Raw genomic sequence first — 26,628 nt, 5'->3', positions numbered from 1 at the left:
AATACTGCGGCCCGCAGAGCCGTGGTAGGAGCTGCAGCTGTAATGAGTCTCTGTTCCCAGGGGTTGCTGTCCTTTGAGGACGTGGCTCTGTACTTCACCAGGCAAGAGTGGGACACGTCGGACTGGGCTCAGAAGGCCCTCTATAGGGCCGTGATTCTTGACAACTACAGACACGTCATCTTCTTGGGTATTGAGCCAGCTTGAAGGTGAGGGGGATGGGTTTAGGGAGGGCTCATGAGTGTACATGGCATTTATTACAAGTGTGTTATTTCCTTAAAAATGATATGAAGCAAATATGTCCTACTCAAGAATTGATTCATCTGTGTGGGGTATTTGTGAACGTTCTTTAAAATTGTTCTATTCTACGCTTGCCTGTATGTTGGCAATATTTCACAATAAACTGGTCCATGTGTTTTGGCAGAATATCACAGTTCAAAAGTATATAAATAGGGACTTCCCTGGTGGTCCAGCAGTTATGTCTTCACCTTCCAATGCAGGGGTTGTGGGTTCGGTCTCTGGTCAGGGCACTGAGATACCACATTTCTAAAGAAGTAAATAAATTCCATGGAGAACATCGGTACTTAAAAAAAAAAAAAAAAGACTCACTTTCATGTAGAAAAATATTTTGAACCTACTCATAAAACAGAGACTCACAGACATGAAACAAACTTATGGTTACTGGCAGAGAGGGATAGTTAGGGAGTTTGGGAAGGTCATGTACACACTGCTATATTTAAAATGAGTAACCAACAAGGACCTATTGTATAGCACATGGAACTCTCTCTGTTCAATGGTGTGGCAGCCTGGATGGGAGGGGAGTTCGGGGGAGAATGGGTACATGTATACGCATGGCTGAATCCCTTCACTATTCATCTGAAACTATCACATCGTTAATCAGCTATACCCCAATAGAAAATAAAAAGTTCAAAAGCAAAAAAAAAAAGGTTTGGTCCAAAAGTGCAGGCCCCCGAAGAGTGACAAGGGCAGAACTCTGACGGGTCACCTTCGCTCTTGCTGAAAGTGTGTTCTGGGGAGAGGGAGGTGCTCCTGACTCAGACCCTCCTCCTTCAGGGCAACAGGCTCTCAAAGGGCACCCTGAGAATAGTTGAACTCAGTCTGTCTTGGGTGTGATGCCAAAGGGCAATACAATCCATGATTACTGAAATACTCCAAAGAACATAGTTTCTGAAAGAGAGAGAAAGAGAAGGAGGGAAAGAGAGAAGGGAATAAAACGACTCATGAAGAAGCAGGTCAAAATGATGGCACTTTATTTCTGTGGATTCTTTGGTGTCGGACAAGGTGTGAGCTCTGTCTGAAGCTGTCCCCACAGACCAGACATCTGTAAGGTTTCTCTCCGGTGTGAGTTCTCTGGTGTTTAACGAGGGTCGCGCTCTGACTGAAGCGCCTCCCGCACACAGAACACCCGTAGGGCCTCTCCCCGGTGTGGATCTTCTGGTGTTTGGAGAGGTCGGAGCAGCGTTTGAAGCTCTTGTTGCACTCCTCACACGTGTAGGGTCGCTCCCCCTCGTGTGTCCTCTGGTGTCTAAAACGACCGGAGGTGCGGCAGGTCTCCCCGCACTCCTTACACGTGCAGCGCTTCTCCCTCAGGTGGGTTCTCTGATGCCGGCTGAGGTGTGAGCTCTGTCGGAAGCTGTCCCCACACTTGGGACAGGTGTAGGGCTTCTCTCCAGTGTGTGTCCGCTGGTGTTTAACGAGGGTCGCGCTCTGACTGAAGCGCCTCCCACACACAGGACACCCGTAGGGCCTCTCCCCGGTGTGGATTCGATGGTGTTTAAGGAGGTCGGAACGCTGTTTGAAGCTCTTTTCACAGGTGTCACATGTGTAAGGCCTTTCTTCATGGAACCACCTCTGAGTCTCAAACAGGCCCGAATGATGGCGATTTTCCTCACTGTCGAGAGATTCGTGAGGTTTCACCACATCTAACCTGTGCGGGCAGTTGTTCCCATATTCATCCGCAGTGACGGGTCTCCCTGCTGTTGGGATGTACTGACCAGGAACAAAGTCTGAACTCTCGGTGCTGGTCCTGAATTCATTGTTTTTGACATCTTCTTCGCTGGGACTGTTCCTGAGATCTGAGATGTGGGTGACTCCCTGATCTGCAGGAGAATCTTCACGTTTCAGCGATGAGGGGTCTCCCAAGGGCTTCTCTCCCCTGTCCTGCTGGGTGTCACCACACTCAGAAGATAGGGGAGCCTTCTCCTGAAATCCTTGTAGCTGCCCTGGAGGCTCCACTTCTTCTAGAATTTCTTGCTTTGGAATCAACTCTTTGCTCTCAATTCTGGTTTCCGAACCTGAAATATTAAAATGTGAGTTGCTGACATTTCATCCCCTGGCAGGAGTGATTAAGAAAGTACTAGCAGAGAAACAACCCCCCCAAAGCCCTTTTCATGTTCTCTATGAAACCACTCTTGAAGTTAAATTATTTTAATTAACCCGTCAAATGTGCTTACCTATACAAGTCCTGTTTCTTTCCTTTTATACTTGTGCCTGCACCCACCAACCCATCTCTCTTCCCCTAACCCCACTTCATAAGAACACAGGGAGAGACAGACAAGAATGACTGGCATAATACTCTGTGTAATGGTGAAAAACTAGAAGCCTTAACATCTGTTGACAGAATGGATAAGTGAATATTAGGATGAAATATATAGAGATGTTAAAAGGAATAAACTAGAGCTACATGTATCAACATGGATAAAAATCCCAAAAATGTGATGTGGAGAAAAAAGGCAAGGTGCAAAAGAACCATACAGTAATACAATGTATATATACCATTAAAACATGTCAAAATACTATATATGTTTACATGTTTATATATATTTATTTATAATACATACTCTCTGTGGCTACATGTATATGTAGAAAGAATATAAAACAAGCATAGAAATGGTAAATCAGGATATTGGTCACTTCTGGAGAAGGAGTGAGGGGATAGCTTTCGAGGGGGGTGCACAGAGCTTCAGCTGGTGCTATGGCTGTTAATATATGCACCATATGAAAAGCTGACTCTGTCACCTGACAACATAGAACAGAAAGGTCTTGCCTCAGTCACAAAAGGGGCTTGAAGGCTCTCAATCTCTGTGAATGGCAGCCCGGCCCAGGGATTTTCCGAAGCAAGCCCTCCACCAGTCATACCCAGCTGGAGACAGGCGGAGCCCAGCACTTACTTGGTGAGACTGAGTTCCCATGATCCTTTGGTGCACTCTCCCTGAAGAAGTGCTTCTGTGCTGGCCCCAGACGCTCCCACTCCTCCCAGGTTAGAGACACGGCCACATCCTGGACTGTCACCAACCCCTGTAACAACATGAGACCTCCCCTCAGCACCTGCCATCCCAGCATGGTGTCACCAGCAGTGCCGGCATGAGGCTGGATTCAGAGAAGAGACCACAGGCCCTGAGAAACCAAGTAATGACTGAGGGAGTCTTTATCAGTGAGCCTTGTACTGATGTGGGAGTTGCAAAGTGACCAAAGACAGAAGCGGGCATTCTCCTGCAACCCTGAAAAGCCTTTCTGTGGACTGTCTACACTCATTTGAGGGAAGAGCAAAATACTCCTTTGAGTTATATTGCTGTGATTTATTGGGCTTCCCAGGTGACGCTAGTGGTAAAGAATCTGCCTGCCAATGAAGGAGATGCAATAGACATGGGTTTGATTCCTGGATTGGGAAGATCCCCTGGAGAAGGAAGTGGTAACCCACAAGTATTCTTGCCTGGGAAATCCCATGGCCAAGAGGAGCGTGGCGGGCTACAGTCCATGGGGTCGCAAAGAGTCAGACACAACTGAGCACACATACACGCACTCTGATTTATCAAAACAGAAACCTGATATGGATTCAAAATACACAGGTTAACCGAAGTCCCCAGTTCCAATGCTGGCTCTCAGACACTGTTTCCTCTTGTGTGACATGGATACAAAGATCCATCTTCAGAGGAAGGTACCTCACCAACAGGAGTAATTATTTGTTTTCCCTGAGCCTCTCTCTCCTCTCCTTGTAAAGGAAAACCACCTTCCTGTGTGTCTCCTCTGCTCTCAGTACTCTGAATATTCACTACAACAATATCACGTCTGACACCAGATGTGTGCATTTCCACAGGTCAAGCAGTTATGCGGCAGCAGCTGGTGGGCTTCCTACAGTTTAACAACTCTGACCCCACCGACCTGGCGGTGGTGTGAGATCCCACAGGTTAAGAGCTGTCTTACAAGACTGCTGCCCTCCTCCATACATCAATTCCAAGTCCACGCTGTCACCTATGTACCTGCTTTTGACCAACCAGCTATAGATTGGCGGTTTCCAAGACTCTTCTTTGAGTTCGATTAATTTGCTAGTGGCTCCAGAAGGCAAGACAATATTTTACATACTAGATTACCAGTTTATTATAAAAGAATATATGTCAGCAACACTCAGGTGGAAGAGATGCATTGGGCAAGGTCTGGGGAGGGGGGTGTCCTAAGCTCAGGAGCTTCTCTCCTTTTGGAGGTGGGATGGGGGCAGGGCTGTGTTACCCTCCCGCTTAAGTAGATGAGCTTACCAACTGGGAAGCTCTCTGAACCCCATAGTCTTGTGATTTTATGAAGGCTTCATCATGTAGGCAGGGTCAATTATTAACTCCATTTCCGGCCTCTCTTCTTGTTCTGCAGTATCATTATCAATTGAGGGAGGAAGGAGAAAGTCATTCAAACCGTTAAAAAGTAAAAGGATGCTCACATTCAAAGTAGTGGGGAACTCTGTCCTTATACATCCTTTAAGGACACTTTCCACCTTGACATCTCTCTTTCCCAAACAATCTAGTTAGATACGAGGGTGTTTTACACTGAGTAAACAATACTTCTGTGCCGGTTTTGCGCGGAAAGGTCTACAACTCAAGGACCTCTTCCTGGACGGATTTATTTGTCACCGCTTCCTACAAAGGAAAGACTGTTTCTTTCATGCACATCCTAAAGTTCACGCAAAATGTAATAAGGAAGTAAAGAACTTCTGAAACCCATAGCATCCCTCACACCTCCATCCCCACTCCCAGAACACTTTTACCTCTCACCTGGCGTGAGGTCCCAGCAGGCTCTCTCTGAAAAGACCGCACCAAGGCGGCCGCCTCGTCCCCGCTCTGCGGGCAGTGCTTCCGCACCCAGGCCTGGAGCTTCTGAGGCAGGATGGTCAGGAACTGCTCCAGCACCAGCAGTTCCAGGATCTGCTCTTTTGAGTGCACCTCGGGCCTCAGCCATCGACAACAAAGTTCCCTGAGCCGGCTCAGCGCCTCTTCGGGTCCGGCCACCTCCTGATAACGGAACTGCCTAAAATGACATCGGGAAGTTTCGGGATCCGGACAGTCCCCGGGCCGGTCGGAATCCCCACTTCCGGGGGAGTCTTCCTCCACTTTCACTGTCCGAAGTCCATCACCTAGGGCCAGAGGGGCGCCCCTGATTTGACTTGCGGTCCAGCTCCAACTCATCCTTCTCCCGCTCGTGCGCACTTTCCCGGAGTTCCACCTTCAGCTGAGGTGACAGCAAACCCAGCAAAAAGCCGCAGAACACATCCGATCTCCCCAAAGAAGCGGCTGCCGACTGTCGGGTCCTAAAAGGATCCCACCTCCCCGGGCCCCCTCCCAGACTCCTCCTACCCAGAAATCGCTCCCCTACCTAGAAGCTGTCAAATCCCGCGACAAAAAATTACCAACAGCCCGAGTGGGAAGTGCGTCACCGGCTCCCTGCGGTGCCCTCCCCTCGGGGCATTTCTGGGGCCTCTCTAGGCTCCTCGGAGGAGTGACTTGCGTCTCTGTGGTTTGTTATCATTACCTTTTCCAGAGTACTCTTGGCTCACACGGTAAAGAATCCGCCTGCAATGAGGGAGGCCTGGGTTCAGTCCCTGGGTTGGGAAGATCTCCTGGAGGAGGGAACGGCTACCCAGCTCAGTATTCTGGCCTGGAGAATTCCATGGACAGAGGAGCCTGGCCGACTACCGTGCAGGGGGTCGCAAAGAGTAGGACACGAAGAGTCTTACACGACTGAGCGACTTTCACTTTCACCGTGTAGTGTGGAGCTTACAGTCCTTAAGGTTGCAGAACTAAAGGATATTCTTCCTTTAAAAATAAATGTCATTCCTTTTGAATTCTTGAAAATCTTTCATCTTTAGATTAAGTATGAGAAGGAATCTTATCATTGTTTCAAAGAGGGAAAAAAAAGAAACGAAAAATATCAAACCTGTGTTTCACTTGCATTCCTTTGTATGCAATAATAATCAAAATTTTGCAAAAAATCATTCAAAAGCAATCACATGCCTTAGCTTTGTAGCAACTTTCTTCTCAAAGTTGGCTCATTATCATGTTAAACATTTATACTAAGTTTGAGAATATATTTGTCAAATTATATATCTTATGTTTTAAAAGTATGGTTCATATGATCGTAAAATAAATTTAAAATATAATTGTATATGAAAAATTGTATAGGTGATAAAAATATGTACCATTCAATTGTTTCTACGTTTAATAAACATCACTTTTATTTGAGAATAACCAAAAGAAAGAATGTCATTCTTAACAAATTATCTGTGAAGAAAATTGTATAAATTTGGTTTTAGGGAAAGTTAAAAGTTCCAATTGTACAATAAAGTGGTCATTGATCCATTGGTCACACTTAGGCAAGAAAGGTTTGTAGAGTGTCTTCCACATGTGAAGGCATCATAGTTGACACTACAGATGCAAAACTGGGAAGATATGTTCCCTGTCCTCAAGTTGCTCACAGTCTCCTCATGGAGACAGACACTTAAATTATAGGACAGTGTGGTAAATGCAATACTTTGAGGTGTATGTAGCATCTGTTTGGATAAGCAGAGATGTAAATAATCAACCATGCCTGATGGGGAGTGTACGGTAAAAGGCTTCACAGAAGAGATTAAGTTTAAAAAGTCCATGTGAAAAAAAAAAAAGTCCATGTGGACTGAAGACATATTTTAATTAAAAAATGGGTTAAATATATAGGCAATAGTCAGACACAACTAAAGCAACTTAGTACACGCATACTTTAGTTTAAAATTTACATTAAATCATCTGCATTATTTAAGAAATGAAGAATTATCTGAGCTACATATGTGTGTGTTCGTGCTCAGCTGTGTCTGACTCTTTGTGATCCCAAGAACTGTAGTCTGCCAGACTCCTCTGTCCGTGGGATTTTCAGGCAAGAATACTGGAGTGGGTTGCCATTTCCTTCTCTAGGGGATCTTCCCAACCCAGGGATAGAACCAGCGTCTGCTGCTTGGCAGGCAAGTTCTTTACCACTGAGCCACCAGGGAAGCTCTATATAAGTTACACTAAGGGAAATTCATTTAAAAACCGTTTGTTTAAGTACAATTAATGTCCTGATTTATGAATGCAAATTCCCAAGCAGGGTCAAGATTTCAAACAACATATTTATGGACTAAAGTTTAAATTATAAACTTTAAAAATTATTTCCAAAGTTTGTGCAAAAGCACAGGTAGTCAATTCCTACTTTGGGTTCTAGCAGTTGAAGTGACTGTACTATTCTGTTGTGATCTGTTTTGATTGGACATTAATAGGACATGAAAAGGCAAGAGCAGATTTTTCAAGATTATTTTTTATGTTGAACATGAAAGTGTTAGTCGCTCAGTCCATGTAAATATAATCAAATATCTTATATAATGCACATACACGCATATATACTACACCAGTGTGCGTGCTAGGTCACTTCAGTCCTGTCTGAATCTGTGACCCCATGAACTGTAGTCTGACAGGCTCCTCCATCCACAGAATCCTCCAGGCAAGAATACTGGAATGAGTTGCCAGTTTCTTCTCCAGGGGATCTTCCCCACCCAGGGATTGAACTCGGGTCTCCTGCATTGCAGGAAGATTCCTTACCGTCTGAACCACCAAGGAAGCCCAATTTTTATGTTAAAAATCACTTAAAGAGAAACAAATTCACTACTCTCAAGGCTCATCTTTGTCATTTTACAAATCTGGAGCAACATGTGATAATTTAATGAGATAACTTGTCAAATGTTTACATCTCATCTCCCTAGTCGGTTTGAAAGTCTCTGGAGGGCAGAAACTTTGCACAAGTCTACTTCTTCATCTGTGTGGGAACGCTATCATGATCTGGCAGGAAGTCAAAAGTTCTTTTCCCAGTATTGCAGGACAAGGCTTTGACTAGGATTAGGTTATCAAGGATGGCAAGGGAATTAGGACAGAATGCAAATTCACAAATAAAACTCTATGGCAAAAAAAAAAAAACACAAAACTCTATGGTACAGGCAAATCTAGCTCCAGAAAATGTCTATCTATGTAACTAGTAATGGAATCCAGAAGAGAATATTACATATATGAAGACAGTACAAGCATTTTTCATCTTCTCCCAGTGAGAGGAGATGTATTCATAGGTCTTCTTTCCTGCTGATTACCAGTTTGGCCCCACTAGTTCCAGTGTCTGGGCTGTATGACTGGATTCTGATCATGATTAAGTGATTTGCTTAGCTCTTTTCTCCCTTTCTCCTGTAATGTAACTTTTGTCTTCACTTGCAGAACATCAAGTGCTTTCATCTGTTCCCACTGATATCACTGAATGATATATTTTTGTGTTCCCAATGCCTTGTCTGGTGCTTTTTTCATAGAAGTTAACTGAAGAAATGTCTCATCTTTTAAAAAAAATAATGAAGTGCAGGTAAATAAAGTGAGAAAAGGAAAACAAAGTAGGGATAAATAAGATAGAGCCAGGGATAGGCCGGGGTTAGAACTTACCCACTGTACACTCCTGTGTACTGACAAAAGATAGCCCATAGTTCTGCTCTGAGAAACCTCAGCAGCCAGTTCAAGAAGAAAACAAGATCAGTTACATGAGCAAACTATTATCATGGCTTAGGAGAAATCGAGCTATTCTTAGTATCAAGAGGGAAGAGAAATTTATAGTCATAAGGGTCGCAAAGAGTCGGACAGGACTGAAGCAACATAGTACTCAAGCACGCCTCCACCCCATATAAGATGCTTTAAAACAATATACCTCTGTCCCTCATTCCACGTTTTGGTTTGAGGGCTCCCGGTTTGCTAACTTTTTAGTGTGTGCACAGTAAGCTTTCACTAATTACTACTTCAGCGATTCAGTGGTTTCACGTCTTTTTTTCTTTTTTTTGGCCTTAACTTTTGACGATTCTAAATATAAAAAGTAAAACCATAAAAATACTACATTGCACAAACCGCAGTGTCAATTTAAGCCTCTCCAGCTATTAGTCTCTGGCGATAGTAGGAATTTTTTGCATTTTTTCATTCATAAGGTAGACCACGGCACGAGCAAGGCATTCTCAAAATCCCTGATTTGAATGAAAATTCACAACGTACTATAAAAATATAACTCCTGGGAGTATCGAAGGATTTGCTGTTGTTCAGTCGCTTAAGTCGTATCCGTTTCTTTGCGACCCCAGGGACTGCAGCAAATCAGGTTTTCTTATCCTTCACGTCTCCCGGAGTTTGCTCAAACTCACGTCCGTTGAGTCGGTAATGCCATCCAACCATCTCGTCCTCCGTCGTCCCCTTCTCCTCCTGCCTTCAGGAGGATATATTAACTCAGAGTGGAGTCGGTGAGCATCATTCACTTCGTGACTTGTAAGACAGAGACTCTTGTCCTGTCTGTCGAGTAGCTTCGCAAATGGATACAAAATGAGACTACTAAAGATGGGACCCCCTCGGCTAGAGAAGCCCTGAAAATACCACTTCGTCCACTTCTCAAGAACGCGGACCTTCCGCCTTCTCTCTCCGCAGCCAGAAGACGAGTCTCTCCCTACACTCTCAGGCCTCCACTGGCGCCTCTGAGGAAACGCCTCTTTGGTTTTCCCGCACCGTGAGACTAAGGCTGCGAAGAGAGCCGCTGCCCGAATTGGCTGGAGGGAGTGGCCCGCGCGGTGCTTCTTGGGAGTTGTAGTCCTCCGAGCCGCTGTGGGCTCCGGTCTGACGTTGGATGTTTCCGCCGGGTGAGCTGACCACTGCGGGAGGAGGTGGGTGTGTCTGGAGACGGGGTGAGGGGAGTGGCGAGTGGATTCGGGTGGAGAAACCGAAGGGTCCATTAAAGAGAAGTGAAGGTTGCCGGCTCGCACAAAGGTACAGACCTATTTCGAACTGCGGCGAAGAGCGCCGGGGGTGAGGGAGCGCAAGTTCCACGGCCAGACACTAGCAACTGTGGCCAAGCAAGAGCTCTGGACACCTAAGTTCCTGCCTCTGCCCCCACCCCAAGGATAGGGGCGGACTCGGACTGTTTAAACGGCTCTGGCATTGAGTGGGGGCAGAGAGTGGCAGTGTTTTCAACTCGGCTCTAGCGTTGAAGTATCTGCGTGTGGGTGGGCGGGGAACGGCCGTGTTGCTGGAGGTTGGACTGGGATCCATCTCCCAGCCGATTGGCCCACAGCCCTTCCGGGGGCGGGCCTTAGGGCGGAGCCTGGGGCGGGCACTTTCCTCCTGTGGCGAGGCAAGGACCTCCGGGATTCCTAGAGAGGACTCGGAAGTGCTCTCTCGTGGGGGGCGGGGGTGGGATTTCTGGCTCTACCCCGCTGGTCAGGAGCGCTTGGACGTGCTTACTTCCGGCGAGGAAGTGCTGCGAAGTGTCGGCTTCGGCTTTTATCTCCGTTTGTAAGAAGAAACCCGTCTTTCCCCACCCTTCGCTGCGGGAGCTTGCTCTTCCAGGAGAGCTCCCAGGGACGGGGGCCTTGAGCAAAAGGAATGGCCTTTGTGTCCAGACGAAGGTCCTGTCCCTAACCTTGACAGGGCTGGTTTCCGTGGCTCGGGGTCAGGGGCGATGGTGCGCAATCCAGGTGCAAAATCTGTATCTAAAACCCTGGTTCTCTTCGGGACCCATGAAATCTCCCGTTGGTCAGTCAAGCTCTTATGGCTTGAACGACAAGACCGTCTTTGATCACTGTAACGTTTTTGACCTCTGTTCCGACTTAAGTTTGGCTTGTGGTAGAGAGGAGGAGCGGCTGCGTCTGGACTAGTTAGTAAGTCGTCCTACTATTTATATGATATTCAGCGTTCTTCACCACTAAAATTGTATTTGTTGAGGCCGTAGGTCAGATTTTTATTGCTGTCTCTACACTTTTTAAATGTTAGAAATATTCTTTGTTGATCATTTTGTGGGTGGAGTGATGGCTGTTTTGTAATACACCTTGTAAAGTCAGTTACTCTGCTGCATGGTCATCTTTAGGATAGATGACCTCTTTGTCATCTCTTTGATAATAACGATTTCCAATATATCAGTAGGTTGCACAGTAATGAAAGTGTCCTTGAGAAGATCTCAGAGAGCAGAGAAACGGATTCGATCAGTGTAACCCAGCTTACGTGGAGCGAGATCCCGCTGAGTTGGAATGATAATGACAGGATCTGGGGAAGTTATAGACCTAGACCCTCCCTCGGAGTCTTCACCAGAGCAAGAAGACCTTCTAATAGTGAAGGTGGAAGAAGAAGATTGCACCTGGATGCAGGAGTACAGTCCGCCGGTGTTCGAGACTTTTTACCAGCGCTTCAAGCACTTCCAGTACCACGAGGCGTCAGGCCCCCGGGAGGCTCTCAGCCAACTCCGAGTGCTCTGCTGCGAGTGGCTGCGGCCGGAGCTACACACCAAGGAGCAGATCCTGGAGCTGCTGGTGCTCGAGCAGTTCCTGACCATCCTGCCTGAAGAGTTCCAGACCTGGGTGAGAGAGCATCACCCTGAAAGCGGAGAGGAGGCTGTGGCCGTGGTAGAAAATATACAAAGAGAACTAGAGGAACGTCAGCAACAGGTGAGTGAAAGAGAAGGCCTTAGAACAATGAGGAAGAAGAGGAAGAGAGTTAAGGAGCAGCTGAGCAGGGGTGAGGTCTTGAGCGCCCTGGTGCTTCATTCATATTCTTTTGTTCTCCTGGGATTAGGTCCACTGTGGAGATTTCCTGCCACTCCAGCAAAGAGAAGCAGTGTCCATGTGTTAATCTGGAGAAGAGAGTCTGCGATTTTGTTTGTTTTAAATTACCCTGTTTGTTTTTTGAGTGACATGATACAAAATGCAAAAAGTGCATAAGGTTGTAATGAAAAGTAAGTGCCCCTCCCACCCCTAATTCCCCAGCTGCCTGAGTTCTCACCAGAGGCAACCATTGTCCCATGATACTTGTCTGTCCTTACAGAGGTACACTGTATTCTGTATTAGTGTCCATGTGTATGATGTTTTAAAAAAAAACACAAATGTTTTTTGCATCACCTTGCACTTCTGCCTCTTGCTTTTTTTTCTTTTTTAAATGTATCTCCTGCTCTTTAAAAATTTTTTTATTTGGCTGTGTGGGGTCTTAATCCCGTGTTGAGCACATGGGATCTTTTAGTTGTGGTGTGTGGACTCTCTAGTTGTATGGTGTGGGCTCCAGATAGTGTGGGTTTAAGTAGTTGTGCCCCATCTTAGTTGCTCCTTGGCATGTGGGATCTTAGTTCCCAGACCAGGGATCGAACCCATGTCGCTTGCATTGCACGACTTTCTTTAACCACTGGACCACAGGGAAGTCCCAGCTTTTTTTCTTATAGTGTATCCTGGCTTGTTCCATGTCAGTGCATAGAGTGCTGCCTCACTCTTTGAAACTGCATTGTGTTCCATTGTATGGATGTACAATAATTTAAGGCTATTTAAGTTGTTCCTTTCGATTGTCTCTGAATCTTTAACAAACTTTGCTGCCACGAATATCCTTTCCATTCATCGTTAGTTGTAGAATCAAAACTGAGAAGTCAGTTGTTGGCACAGAGCCCATAAGCATTTGCAGTTTGGATAGCTGTTGACAGATTGCCCTCTGTAGAGGTTATACCAATTTATATCCCCGACAGCCATGTATCAGAGAAGTTTTTTGCTCAAAGCCTGGTATCACAGTGTTATCAAACTTTGAGATTGTTGCCAGTCTGAAAGACGCAGTATTCCATTTCTTTGCAAGTTTAACATGCATTTTTTTCTTACTATGAGTGAGCTTGATCACTGTACATTTTTTAAAAGGCTGTGCATATACCCTTTTCTGTGAACGCTCTGTTTATATTCACCTATTAGAAAAAGTAAGCACTGGGTCTGCCATCTGATTTGCAAGAGTCATTTCCTTCTTTTGTTGTTTGTCTTTGCTTACGGAGATTTTTTTGCTTTGCTGGTTTTTCTTTTTCCTTTTTATGCAGTCAGTTTAAATCTTAATTTATGATTTCCAGGTTTTGTATCATAGTTAGAAAGGCTGTCTCCACTACAGTATTATAAGAAACTTTTCTCATTGTTTCTTCTCCATTGTGTGTTTGTTATTGTTTTTGTTTGACCCTTTGAAATGATTGATCTGTCTGGAATTCATTTTGCAATGAGGTGTTTGCGGTGTTTATAGCTCAGTTTTTTTCCAGATGTCTATCCAGTTGTCCCAGCAGTCCCTTTTTTTCCTTGTCTGATTAAAATGTCATCTTTATTAAATACCAAATTTTTCCATGTATTTGGGTCCATTTCTGTTCTTTTAATTCTATTTTATTGTCTTACTGTCTGTTCACATATCAGTATTTTAATTATTTGAGCTCCGCAAAGTGTTTTGGTATTCAATAGGTCTGCGTTTCTCTCTTCCAAATTTTTTTTCCCAATATTTTGTTTTTTCCATGTGAACTTTAGAATACTTACCTTCTACCACCCCAAAAATCCTGTTGATATTTGTGTTGGGATGGCCTGAAATCAGATGTTAATTTAAGGGAGGATCTGTATCTTTTCATTGTTCTTCTCCTCCTCGTCCTTTGTCCTCTCTTACCCATTCTTGCTCATTTATCACCTGACTTTCTACTTCCCTCCTGTTCCCACATTCTCTGAAACTTTAATTTTTGTTTTTTGATAGCAAAGAAACAAAAATTATGGGATCCTGGGTCTATGAGAGTTTGAAGCTAGTTAGAGAAGCTGCCTCATTCTTCATAGCTATTGCCGTTCATTGTATGGGACCAGCCTCATTCTTCTTCTCTTCTGGGTCAGGGTGTTCCAGAACCTTCAGGTGTCAGTGTTCAGAGCATCCTCAGACTCTTAAGATCGTGGGCTGGCTCACTGCACGAGGCAAGGGGGCAGCAAAGGGGGCTACAGCAGACCCTCCGCCAGACCCTACAGCTGGGCTGAATGTTTGTCTTGCAGACAGGAGTGTTTGAATCTTTTTATTGCTTCTGCTAGGACAGGAAGTAAAGATTCCTGGTGCCATTTGGTTATTCCTTTGGTGCCTGAAATGGTAGAGTCCGCCTGCAATGCAGGAAACCTGGGTTCAATCCCTGGGTTGGGAAGATTCCCTGGAGAAGGGAATGGCTACCCACTCCAGTATTCTTGCCTGGAGAATGGCATGGACAGAGGATCCTGTTAGGCTACAGTCCATGGGGTCTTTAAGAGTCAGACAAGACTAAGTAACACTAACACTTTATAAAACTGACTTGCGGACAGACTTTACCCTACTCTTTTATAGTAGTAAATATTCAAAATCCTAGTTTAAAGCAAAAAGCATTTTTATTTATTTTAAAAATACTTACTTATTTGGCTGTGCTGGGTCTTAGCTGCGGCGCGTGAGATCTTTAATTGTGGCATGTGGGGTCTAGTTCCCTGGCCAGGGCTCAAACCCGGTCCCTGCATGCTGGGAGTGCGGAATTGTAACCACTGGACCACCAGCGAAGTGCCCCCAGAGCGTTTTTAAATGGAGAATTTACAGCAGGTATTCCACATCGACTTCTGTCGTTGCGACATGACCCCATCTGTGAAAGGAACACTCGGATCATTTCCTGGTGGGGATCAGTCGGGGATTTGAGGCCCAGAGGTGCGGGTTTTCCTGAGGGCCTGCTCAGCTCGCTGTGTCTGCCTTTCTCCCTCCCTCCCCTCTGTATCCCCAACGTTGTTCCTCATCTTTATCTCCAGGTAGTTCTTGTCTCTGGCAAGCCTTTTCCCAGGCTGTATCCTCTGTCCCTCCTCCTGGGTTTCTCTGTCCTCTTCTCAGGGGACCTCTGGGGCTGCTTCGCTGCTCTGGGGCCCAGGTGCCCTTTGACCTACTTGGCATTTTCTTCACTTGTCCTGAGCAAGTCTGTAAGGAGACACGCACTTCCATGCAGAGTCATGTCTGCCACAACTGCGTTGCAGCTGCCTCTTTTTTTTCCCTTTCTTGTTTTTTTAAACTCTGCTTGTCCTCTCTGTCTTGGAGCAGCTTGGGTTTTTTTTGTTTTTTTTTAAATTTTCTGGCTTTGCAGCATGTAGGATTTTAGTTCCCTGACCAGAGGGTGAACCCTCACCCCCTGCATCGGAAGTGCAGAGTCTTAACCACTGGACCCCCAGGGAAGTCCCCAGCCATCTCTTAATATAATTCTTGTGCCGTGTTTTGTCAGGGCCAGGAGGGTTAAAATTGAAAGTGCTTTGAAACATAAGGGAGGGTGAGACACGGGGAGAGCAATTCTATCTCAAAACAGGATCTGATTACCTGCTTTGATGCCATTGAGCTAGTACTTTCCAGAAGAGGCAGATTGTAAAGAGACTGGCTATGGATATCCTAAGGTTGTGTAAGAGCAGAAAGATAGAGATAGATAGTCATGCACTAGCTTCAGTCTTGGCATTGGTCTGTCCTACTTGAACCTGGTCTTCTGGGTGTCTGAGTGTGACTTCTTGAGTTCTGTATTGATCTTTCCAAGCTCATTTCTCATTTTTCCCCACTTGGCTAAACTTGGCCCACTCTGGCTTTCTGCCTGAGTGTCTTTGAGTATGTCACTCTGTCTGCCTGGGTCGCTCCTCACTTTTCTCCTGGCTGACTTCTTTCATCCTCCAGGTGTTGACTTCAGTGACTCGTCCTCAAAAAAGCCTTCGTTGGCCACCCAGTCTAACATTGATCTCATCTCTTCTGCCTCATGGCATCACATTCTTCTTTCTTACATGTAACATAGTTTATAATTGTGTATTTATTTGTGTGTTGGTGTATTTAATGCAAGTCGTCTTCAATATAGACATGTTTATTCAGCCACTGTGTAATTAGTCCTGGATGGTTGTAGACACACAGGTAATACTTGGGCAAGGAATGAATGAAAGAATAATGTGAACTTGCTAGACTCTTTCTTCAGTTCAGTTCAATTCAGTCTCTCAGTCGTGTCCGACTCTTTGCCTCCCCATAGACTGCAGCACGCCAGGCCTCCCTGTCCATCACCAACTCTCGGAGTTTACTCAAACTCATGTCTACTGAGTCAGTGATGCTGTGCAACCATCTTATCCTCTGTCGTTCCCTTCTCCTCCCGCCTTCAATCTTTCTCAGCATCAGGGTCTTTTAAAATGAATCAGTTCTTCCCATCAGGTGGCCAAAGTATTGGAGTTTCAGCTTCAACATCAGTCCTTCCAATGAATATTCAGGACTGGTTGGATCTGCTTGCAGTCCGAGGGACTCTCAAGAGTCTTCTCCAACACCACAGTTCAAAAGCATCAATTCTTAGGTGTTCAGCTTTCTTTATATGTATGGATATAGCCACATCCATACATGACTACTGGAAAAATCATAGCCTTGACTAGACAGACCTTTGCTGGCAAAGTAATGTCTCTGCTTTTTAATATGCTGTCCTAAGTTCGTCATAACTTTTCTTCCAAAGAGTAAATGTCTTTTAATTTCATGGCTGCAGTCACCATCTGCAGTGATTTTGGACCCCCCAAAATTAAGTCTGTCACTGTTTCCACTGTTTCCCCATCTATTTTCCATGAAGTGATGGGACCAGATGCCATGATTTTCGTTTTCTGAATGTTGAGCCTTAAGCCAACTTTTTCACTCTCCTCTTTTACTTTCATCAAGAGGCTCTTTAGTTCTTTGCTTTCTGCCATAAGGGTGGTGTCATCTGCATATCTGACTCTTAGCCCTTCCTATAACTTGCTGATTAATGTGGTTATGATTGGCAGATTGTGGCGTGTCCTGAAGGGCTTCCTCCGAAGAGCGTGCCACCTGGAGCCGGGCCCGAGTCCTTCAGTCACCAGCTCCTGCCTGTGGACCCCCAGGCCGAACATGAGCCACAGGGGCCTCATCTTCTGGAGGAAGACGGTTAGAATCTGGGCTTCCATGGGATGGGTGTGGGTGCCCTGGCTGTGTGGGTAAGCTGTTCTTGTAGTGAGAGACTTGTGTCTCGGCAGGCTCTTCACAGTTAGCATCATCTGGAGGTTGGGAAGGGGAGGGCAGCGAGTCGAGTCCTCGGTCAGCTTGGGGGCCGGCTGGGAGCTGTACTAACAACCAGCGCCACGCGAAACCTGTATTGCGGATGAAGACAAGTCTAAGTGCAAGTACTGTTAAAAGATCTAGAAGTCTTTTATGAAAGTATCATTGTGGTTTTGCAACTCTCCTTCATTCATTTTGTTGTCCTAAGGCTCACGTCGACAAAGCTCTCCAGTTCCTAACTGCACTTCTGGCTGTTCAGTCATTCATGTGATGTCTGATTTTAAGCTGTGTTTCACAAGGAGCTTTAGAGTAACTGACCTCTCTTTCTCTCCTTCAGTCCCTGTCACCCTCACCTCACTGTTACTAACCTCTATGAGACACGTCAAGGAGGAAAAGTTTACACCTAGTATCTCATTTAGGAGGATACATGTCCACAAGCCTGTCATCTCTAATCAGAATCTCTTGCTATGGGGTATATTTTCTTTTTTTATTTGGCCAAGCCCTGCTGCCTGTGGGATCCTTGTACTCCAACCAGGGATCGAACCCATGGCCCCTGCATTGGAAACACAGAGTCTTAACCACTGGACCATCAGGGAAGTCCCTGGATTTATTTTAGAATTTAGAATTTTTAAGATTTAGTAAGATGATCTGATTTATACACCATCCGGATTAGAGGTGGGACCCCATATTTGTTGTTGTTGTTGTTTAGTTGCTAAGTCGTGTCCAACTCTTGTGTTGCTGTCTTTTCTGCCCTGTTGGCCAGGCCCAGCCAGTTTGCTTATTCCGACAGAGAAGACTGGGTTGGGTGGTTGGTTTGACGCTCTGGGGCAGGCTGCACCCTCACGCCTTTGATGGCACCGCGGGCTAGTTTTCTGTCCCTGGGACTCATCTGGGCTTGAGAGGGCCAAGGTCATTTTCTTAAAAGCTAGAAACAGTGAGTTTCACAGGAACTTTAAAAAAATGAATGGACTTATTTAGGATGTAGTTATTCTAGTTATTCCAGTTATGTTGGAAAGTAGTCTGTACTCATAATGATTGCTTCGGGATAGACTGTGTTCATCCCTTTCTTTCATGCCTTGTTTTGACTCTAGCCACACTGCGGGGTTCAGGTCCGTCTCTGTTTCCGGCTTTCATCTCTAACCATTGTCTCCTCTGTTTTGGGTCTTTGCTCATCTTCCTAGTCCTTGGACACATGCAGGCTCCACATGCATATGTTAATACATCTCTAGGACCCGGGACGCCACAGGAAGGTCTGAGTCGTCAGGTGAAGGGTTGATAGCACGTGGATCTGTCCAGGTCAGGGTGCACGAGGCAGGTCCGGATGCCCCATGAATCTCAGACAAAGGAGCAGCGGAGGTGACAACAGAATGTCAGATGGTCACCAGCATCTGGAGACCAGACCCTCCAGGCGTTGCACGTGTGGGTCACTGTACTGCGAAGGCACCTTGATCCCACCTCGTTCCATCCCACCCCTCCTTCCAGAGTCACTTCCTGTGGAAAGGCTTTCCTGCTGCTCCCACCTCCTGCTGTCAACTCCACAGATGCCCCACCTCTGTTCCTGCTGGAACTCGGGTGAACCTTGAGGATAATGCTCTCTGCCCTATGCTGGCATCAGACAGTGAGGTTTTGAAAGGCAAGATTTGCTTTATCAGCCTGTTCTTATAACACACAGAGTAGACTTACTCGTAGACAAACTAGGACGCAAACTAGTCAGCTGTCTATAAACCAACCACGGTCATGGTTTTTTTTTTTTTTCATTTATCTTTATTAGTCGGAGGCTAATTACTTCACAACACTGCAGTGGGTTTTGTCATACATTGACATGAATCAGCCCACGGTCATGTTTTGAGGGAGAGTGTGGACTAAGGCCTTGCTGATGATCCAACTGTGGTCCCAAGAGCGGCAGTGCCAGCATCACCTTCGGACTTGTTAGAAATGTACAATACAGGGGCCACCCCAGTACTCCTGAGGCAGAATCTACCCTGTACCAAGACCCCCAGGTGATCTGTTTGCACCTTAAAGCTCGAGAAGGCCTGGGCTCTCGGCGGTGCTTCAGCTTCATGAAGGATGTGGGCCTGTGGAGATGCTTCGAGGTGACAAGATCTGACCTTGACAGGGCAGAGAGCATCCTTTCTAGGGGAATGGTCCCATCCCTGGTCAGCAGCGGGACCAGCCTGACCGCCTGATCACAGCAGGAAGCCTAGTGTTTTCAGGGGAAGGGTGAGCACGGGGTAGGCGTGGGGGCCCAGAGGAGAACGTCTTGACGGCCAAGCAAAAGAATGTGGCCTCAGCGCCACAGGGCACTATGGTGGTTTCTTGAGAAAAAGCAGAACATGATGGCATTTGGAACTAGGCAGAGATTCTCACTGACTCCTCTTTTTCTCCCCTCTCAGCGCTTCCTGCTCTCCAAGTTTCCTCCCTTCCCCTGAAGGACAGCCAGGAGCTGACAGCCTCGCTCCTCTCCACTGGGTCCCAGGTGAGCGGCGTCCCTGTGCCCACTTCGAGGGACCCTCGTTGGCTCTTGGACACGTAGCTGCTTTAAGGCTGATTCTGTATCAGAGTTCTATCTCTTTAACCAGAGACAGGGCTCGTCTGGGTTTGTGTTCACTGTCTTTTCCTGTTCCACTCCCCCACCCTCCGTGAAGCACAGTCCCTCCCTTCTGAGCCTAGGGAATGGGGATTTAGTGGCGATCTCATGTTTCAGAAGTTGGTGAAAATTGAAGATGTGGCTGACGTGGCTGTGTCCTTCATCCTGGAAGAATGGGGACATTTGGACCAGTCCCAGAAGTCCCTCTATAGGGATGACCGGAAGGAGAATTATGGGAGTATGACTTCCCTGGGTAAGAATGATTTTGCTTGCGTGGTGTAGGACATCTTCATTTTGTTATCCATAAAGAGTATTTCTAGCATATCTAGTGAAAGCATGCGTGTTACATTTATTTATTTAAAGTTTTTTATTGTATATTGGATATAGTTGGTTAACAGTGTTGTCTTAGTTTCAGGTGTACGGCACAGAGGTTGTTATACATGTATGCATGTAATTGCTATGACTGGTTATTTTGTTTTTCTGTGAGAGTAAATCAGCTTTCTCCGTCTCTCTTTTTTTTCTCTTATTCTACTTATTCTGATTATTTCCATCATAATAAGAGTATGATTGGAGTAGAAATCGGCAACCCACTCCAGTATTCTTGCCTGGAGAATCCCCATGGACAGAGCAGCCTGGCGGGCTAGAGTCCACGGGGTCGCAGAGTCTGACATGACTGAGCGACTGAGCACCGCATAGCACAAGCATGGGTGGCTAATTCACTCCATTACTATTCTCAGACCACTGGTACCGGCCTTATATTCGCCTTGGCATCTGCATTTCACATATCTCATCCCTTCTTGAATTTTGTACCCCAGATGAGATTTTTGAACCTATTTCTAAGCTAATGATCTTGGAAAGTAATATTTGGCTATGCTGCCTGGAGCAATTATAGAAAACCTCAGCACTATGGCAGATATTTTGAAGCTTATGGCTTGTAGCCTCTTTTGAATGAATTCTTTAGGAAGAGTCACTGTCAGGCACGCTGGTGGACTTTAGATGGAATCCATCCACTTATAAGCCCAAATTTCTTTTGAAAAGCATTATCCCACAGTGTCCAAGTGTTTAGTGCACTCACAGGCTTTTATTTAAAAAGGAACATTTTCTACTGCTCTTTCAGATTTTCTATTTCCTTTATTACTATTGATATATGTTTGTGTTTTCTTTATTTGCACATGCCCTCTGCTTACTTGTCTATTGGGATCTTAGTGGTAGTCTCAAGGAATTGCTTATGTAGTATAAATATTATATTTAATGCAAATTTCTTTCATTCCCTTCTTTTAAAACTAATTTCTTGGTCTAATTTGAGTCAGTATTGTTTTATCTTTTTCAATCACTTTATAGGTATTTAATGGGTTACAGAGTTGCAGAACTTGGCACACTTCTGCTGCATATTATTCTCCAAGCTGTTTTGAATTCTTTTTTTTTTTTTTTCTAGTTAATTTATTCATTGTTTGGCTGTGCTGGGTCTTCCTTGCTGCGTAGGCGTTTCTCTAGTTGCTGCTCTCCAGTTGTGGTGTGCGGGCTTCGCACTGCAGTAGCTTCTCTCGTTGCAGAGCACAGGCTCGGGGTCACAGGCTGAATAGTTGTGGTGCACAGGCTTAGTTGCCCCGCGGCACGTGGGATCTTCCTGGACCAGGATCAAACACGGGATGCCAGACGGTGCCAGGGGCGTTTTATGTAATGTTTGAAAACAATTTTTCTCTTTATAAAAAATCTTTTTGGAAAGTTCTCAATGGACTATGATCTTTCTCTCTAGCCTTTAAAGAAACATTCCTGTTTTTTGTTAACCACTGAAAGTTTATCTTTGCACTCTATTAAATTTCCATGTTTTGAGTGAAATGCATGTTGCTGATCCAGTTACACGGGGAATGGACTGCAGCCTCTTTTTTTTGTTTGGACTGCAGCCTCTTAAGTGTGTCTATTCATCAACAACCACCAAGCAGTGACTTAGCTCTCAACAGTCGTAGGGCCTTTCCGGGTGTAGAAAGGATGCTTTTCTCCCTTGAGACTGATTCACACCAAACTGAGATTCTCTGGGGACTGAAAAAGCTGAGAGATCCTCTTTCTTCTCAGGGCTGTGAATGAACAGGAAGGGGAAGGTGAGGACTGGGTTAGTAACATCACCCAGCATCAGATTTTACTGAGAATATTTAACACAGCATAGGTGTTCACAAACAGCTACTGGACGGAAGTCCCATGTCAAGAGGAAGTCATTGTCCTTAAATGAAATGACTGCTCTCCCAGTCTCATCCCATTGATCCATTCCTGCCGGCTCTGTCTTCCCTTTCCTGCCTCAGTTTCCGGCTTCACTGATCCTCATCCCATGCCTGTATTGTGAAGTCATTTTGCAGATGGCTTTACAAAGTCATTCCTTGCTTGCACTTGTTGGTTTCATGTAATTTTTCTCTATTCCTGAATCAGGGAGTAAACTTAACATTTCCATTTTCCCTCTTTCCTCTCAGATTATGAGTCCAGGAATGACAACGTGGAACTCACAATAAAGCACATTTCTGATGAAGCTGAATCATCCTGGATGACTTCAGGAGGCCCTGAGAGAACTGTTCCCTCGAGTCAGGAGTTTGGAGAAGTTAGCGACCTTCATGGCATGGTAGAAAGGTGGCAGGTCCACCCGCCAGGGGGGCGATCAAGGCAGACCCCTCCCCAGAAGAGAGAGCTCGGGGCCATCACCGACGTGACCCGGAAGCCACCCACCAGCGGCGAGAGGGGGCACAGGTGTAATGACTGCGGGAAGTTCTTCCTGCAGGCCTCCAACTTCATCCAGCACCGGCGAATCCACACGGGCGAGAAGCCCTTCAAGTGTGGCGAGTGCGGGAAGAGCTACAACCAGCGCGTGCACCTCACCCAGCACCAGCGCGTCCACACCGGCGAGAAGCCCTACACCTGCCAGGTGTGCGGCAAGGCCTTCCGCGTCAGCTCCCACCTCGTCCAGCATCACAGCGTGCACAGCGGCGAGCGGCCCTACGGCTGCCCCGAGTGCGGGAAGAGCTTCGGGCGCCACTCACACCTGATCGAGCACCTCAAGCGCCACTTCAGAGAGAAATCCCAAAGATGTAGGTGTGAGCAGTTGGTCTTCGGAGCGTAAACGAGGCAGGAATTGCTTTATCAGCTTAGAACTATTGGACAGATGGGTGGGGATGGTGGCAGCTGTAGTAGGCGGGGATGGAGAGTTACCCTCTGTTTTATTATCATTTGTACTGTATGTTTTTTTTTTTTTTTTTAATATTTATTTGGCTGCTCTGGGTCTTAGTTGCGCATTTAAACTCTTTAGTTGCAGCATGTGGGATTTAGTTCCATGACCAGGGACCAAACCCTGGCCCCCTGTGTTGGGAGCACAGAGTCTCAGCCACTGGACCACCAGGGAACTCCCAACAACATTTCTTCTGGCTCATTTCTCTTTTTCCTGGCTCCTAACTGGATATTCTTCCAATTCCATATCCCCCTCACATTCCTTTGCCTCCCATTCCTCAGGCCTTCGTCAGTTCTCACCATCTAGCTGTGTATCTTTGTTCTGTCTCATTCTCTCTCCCTAACTCATGTTGGGGTGAGGATCCCTTCCACCTTTCCTACCGCCTCTCCCATGTCAGAATTCCTTTCTGTCTGTGTAGTAACAGTGTTTGGCGTTTCCCTTTGACTGCCTGTCCTCAGTCTTTCTCATCACCCTCCCAAGTAAGCGCTCTATTTATCTTGTTCACCAAACAGACACCAGAGCACCTACATGCTCCCCTCCTCCTTTGTTACTCCTGTTACATCATAGTTTCATCTGATTATCCATTTTTTCCTGATAGTTTCCTTTTCTTCCGTAAAAGGACTGATAACATTTTCATTTTCTCTTGACTTTTTCAGGTGGCAGTAGAAGAAGTAAGAATACAAAACTGAATGTCAAGAAGAAAATTTCAGAGTTTTCAGAAGCGGACATGGAACCCACAGGCAGACTCCAAAGAAATGTGTCTCCAGTTCAAGATTTTGGAGAAGGCCACGAGCACCAGGGCAAGTTGGAGAGAAAGCAGGGAATGCCCATGAAAGAGATACTAGGACAGCCCTCTTCAAAGAGGATGAATTTCAGCGAAGTCACCTATGCCCACAAAAAGCCCTCCACTGGAGAGAGACCCCATAAATGTAATGAATGCGGGAAGAGCTTTATTCAGAGCGCACATCTTATCCAGCATCAGCGGATACACACTGGGGAGAAACCGTTTAGGTGCGACGAGTGTGGGAAAAGCTACAATCAGCGTGTGCACCTCACTCAGCATCAGCGGGTGCACACGGGGGAGAAGCCTTACACCTGCCCCTTGTGCGGGAAAGCTTTCCGAGTGAGGTCTCACCTGGTCCAGCATCAGAGCGTGCACAGCGGGGAGAGGCCCTTTAAGTGTAACGAGTGTGGGAAGGGCTTTGGGAGACGGTCACACCTTGCTGGGCATCTGAGGCTTCACTCGAGAGAGAAGTCCCACCAGTGTCATGAATGCGGAGAAGTCTTTTTTCAGTACGTTAGCCTCATTGAACACCAGGTGCTCCACATGGGCCAGAAAAATGAACAGAATGGTGTTTGCGAGGAAGCATACAGCTGGAACTTAACGGTGATCGAAGATAAGAAGATTGAGTTGCAAGAGCAGCCTTATAAGTGCGACGTGTGTGGCGAAGCCTTTCATTATAGTTCAGACCTCATTCAGCATTACAGAACTCATACCGCAGAGAAAACCTATAAATGTAATCTGTGTGGAGAAAGCGTTGGCCAGTGTCCCCACATCAACCAATATCCTAAAAGCTATTGCAGCCTGAAAGCCCATCAGTGTAATGAATGTGGCAGAGGTTTTGCTCTGAAGTCACATCTCAATCAGCATCAGAGGATCCACACTGGTGAGAAACCCTTTCAGTGTAAAGAATGCGGCCTGAGTTTCGGTTGGAGTTGTAGCCTCTTTAAACATCTGAGAAGTCATGAGAGGACAGATCCCATAAAGACCTGAGGTGTCTAGAGGTTCCTATCATAGAACGGCTCTTACACAATTTTAGAGACGCCTTCCTGAAGAGTAACCCTATTCCTGTAACAAATGTAGTCACAACCTCAAGCATCTTCTTCAGCGTAGCCATCAAACCTACAGATATGTTGAGATCCTTTATTTAGAACTTAGGACACCGGAGCATCCACAGCAAGTACAGATCTGCTTTCCCAATGGGAAAGCTATCGTTTCCATCTTCATTCGCAAGAGTCTAGACAGGAGAGAAAAATACGGTGGGCGGGGGGGAAGCCTTCAGAAGGCACTCATTCTTCACGTGAGTCTAAAAACATTGACACTGGGAGAAGCCTCATGAACTCGGTAGAAATAAGCTTCATTTGTAGTTTCTGCCTTGTTTGACAGCTTATCTATTCAGGGAATAGCACAGTGAAAGAGAGAAACTTCAGCATGATCTTGGTGTTGGTATCTCAGCAACGAACCTCAGCGGTAATGCCAGCCACTGGAATGCTCCAGGGGTCATTCCCATCTTGAGTATTTTAAACCCTTTGAAAAGAAATTGATTTTTAAAGTATTTATATCTGGGTGAAAATGAGGTTCAGAGGCTGGATGGTATGTGTTCTTGCTGCCTTATTCAGTCAACAACTTCTTCATGAAACACACTCTACCTTTTTGTTTTGTCTTTGATTCTCCTGGCACCATGGTTAGCTAGTAGAAAAAAAGTTACGTTTTAAATTCAGGAGAAACTGTGTTGGTCTGTCATGTCTTAGGGAGAGGGGAGTGGGACCTTAAGGGAATAAAGCAGACAGGCCAGGCTGTGGACTGGTGTTTATTCTGTTACCCACACAAATGAGGGTAACTTTGTCCATAGAAGGAGTTGGACCAAATTGAATTGAGAATTGAGTTGTGGTCCAAGCAATATGTGTGCCAACTCCCAGTTGCCCTGGAGTGGATCTCCCCAATAGGATAGTGGATAAAGAATGAATTTCTACTTGGGTTGCCACTGGATTGGAGAGTAAACATTCATAGAAGGAGGGAGGTCCGGGTCTGGTGCACCCTGCCTTTTGGAAAGGTCTTAGAAGGAGTGATGGGGGAAAGACGATGACATGGAAAAGAACGTTAACGCAAACCTGTTTGCTAGAGAGACGGTGAGAGGCTTTTGGGCACCACTGAAGTCCTGCTTCTGCTGATGGCCTGAATTACAATAAACACCTAATGAATACCTGTTGATTGTGTGTGTTATGCACTGGTGCCCAGGCCAGGCCCCCTTTGCCAGGCTGCCATACCTGTCTCCCAGCTGCTCTTGAGTTTTGGCCGCCAGATGCTCACAGCTCACCCAGTTCTCTGGAGGCTCAAGTAAAGAGAGCTGCTCCACCCAGGAGTCAGCTGCCTGCCCCACTCCCAGCCAATGACTGGTTGATACAGGGTTACAAAGGCTGATTCACTTGCCTCCAGGTGGGGAGCAGATGCAGTATGCTCCAGACCCACCCTTTGTGGATCAGGCAAGACTTTGGTTATTGCCTCCATCCATTCTCTTGTCCTCTGTGCTGTCTTATCCCCTCCTCCCCTTCCTGTCCTCAGCAAATCACGTGGGTCTGAATGCTTGTCTCAGGCTCTGCTTTAGGCAGAGACATATGGTGCCATGAATTGTCCTATAAGAATGGACTGGCCACTCACCACGAGGCAACAAGGACTCGTCACCAATGGTGGGCGGAACCCTGGTAGTCCCAGTCATGTGGCGGCCATTCAGTTGGGAGACACTCACTTTGGTGAACTGGGATGGAATACAGATAGGAAGGGATACACCAATTTGGGTAAGTTTTGAGGAACAAAATGAAAATGATTGTGGATTTGAGTGGCTCTGGCTGAAAGCCACTGATTGAAGAGAGAAAATGACACTTGGGGCAAATATCCACCA

The 26,628-nt window shown here is 46.1% G+C and overlaps 2 protein-coding genes across 12 annotated transcripts in view; one reads left to right on the top strand and one right to left on the bottom strand.

Moving 5' to 3' along the window:
* Window positions 1-25,938, top strand: part of ZKSCAN5 (zinc finger with KRAB and SCAN domains 5) — a 34,063-nt gene extending 8,125 nt beyond the window's left edge. The window contains exons 1-7 of one of the 10 annotated variants that reach the window (XM_043915183.1): window positions 9,989-10,009; window positions 11,265-11,782; window positions 16,904-17,042; window positions 19,547-19,629; window positions 19,858-19,993; window positions 22,203-22,811; window positions 23,605-25,938. In XM_043915183.1, coding sequence (XP_043771118.1) covers window positions 11,369-11,782; window positions 16,904-17,042; window positions 19,547-19,629; window positions 19,858-19,993; window positions 22,203-22,811; window positions 23,605-24,722 — 2,499 coding nt within the window. In that variant the 5' untranslated portion in view covers window positions 9,989-10,009; window positions 11,265-11,368 and the 3' untranslated portion in view covers window positions 24,723-25,938. The other 9 variants (XM_043915180.1, XM_043915182.1, XM_043915181.1 and 6 more) reach the window with 9 other exon arrangements.
* Window positions 1,246-9,841, bottom strand: ZNF394 (zinc finger protein 394). 2 transcript variants are annotated; one of them, XM_043915223.1, is made up of 4 exons: window positions 9,357-9,841; window positions 5,058-5,852; window positions 3,189-3,315; window positions 1,246-2,312 (listed from the first exon to the last, which is right to left on the bottom strand). In XM_043915223.1, the coding sequence occupies exons 2-4, from the start codon at window positions 5,466-5,468 to the stop codon at window positions 1,252-1,254; spliced, it is 1,599 nt and encodes a 532-aa protein (XP_043771158.1). In that variant the 5' UTR covers window positions 5,469-5,852; window positions 9,357-9,841; the 3' UTR covers window positions 1,246-1,251. The 2 variants fall into 2 exon arrangements, with proteins under 2 accessions (XP_043771158.1, XP_043771157.1); XM_043915222.1 differs by lacking the exon at window positions 9,357-9,841 and having other exon boundaries at window positions 5,058-7,795.
* Window positions 25,939-26,628: the final 690 nt, after the last annotated feature.

The sequence above is a fragment of the Cervus elaphus genome, chromosome 10 (genome assembly GCF_910594005.1).
Source record: "Cervus elaphus chromosome 10, mCerEla1.1, whole genome shotgun sequence".
NCBI classification, from domain to species: Eukaryota; Metazoa; Chordata; class Mammalia; order Artiodactyla; family Cervidae; genus Cervus; species Cervus elaphus.
Note: the sequence above shows the minus strand (reverse complement) of the source record. Positions and strands in the feature narration are given on the sequence as shown.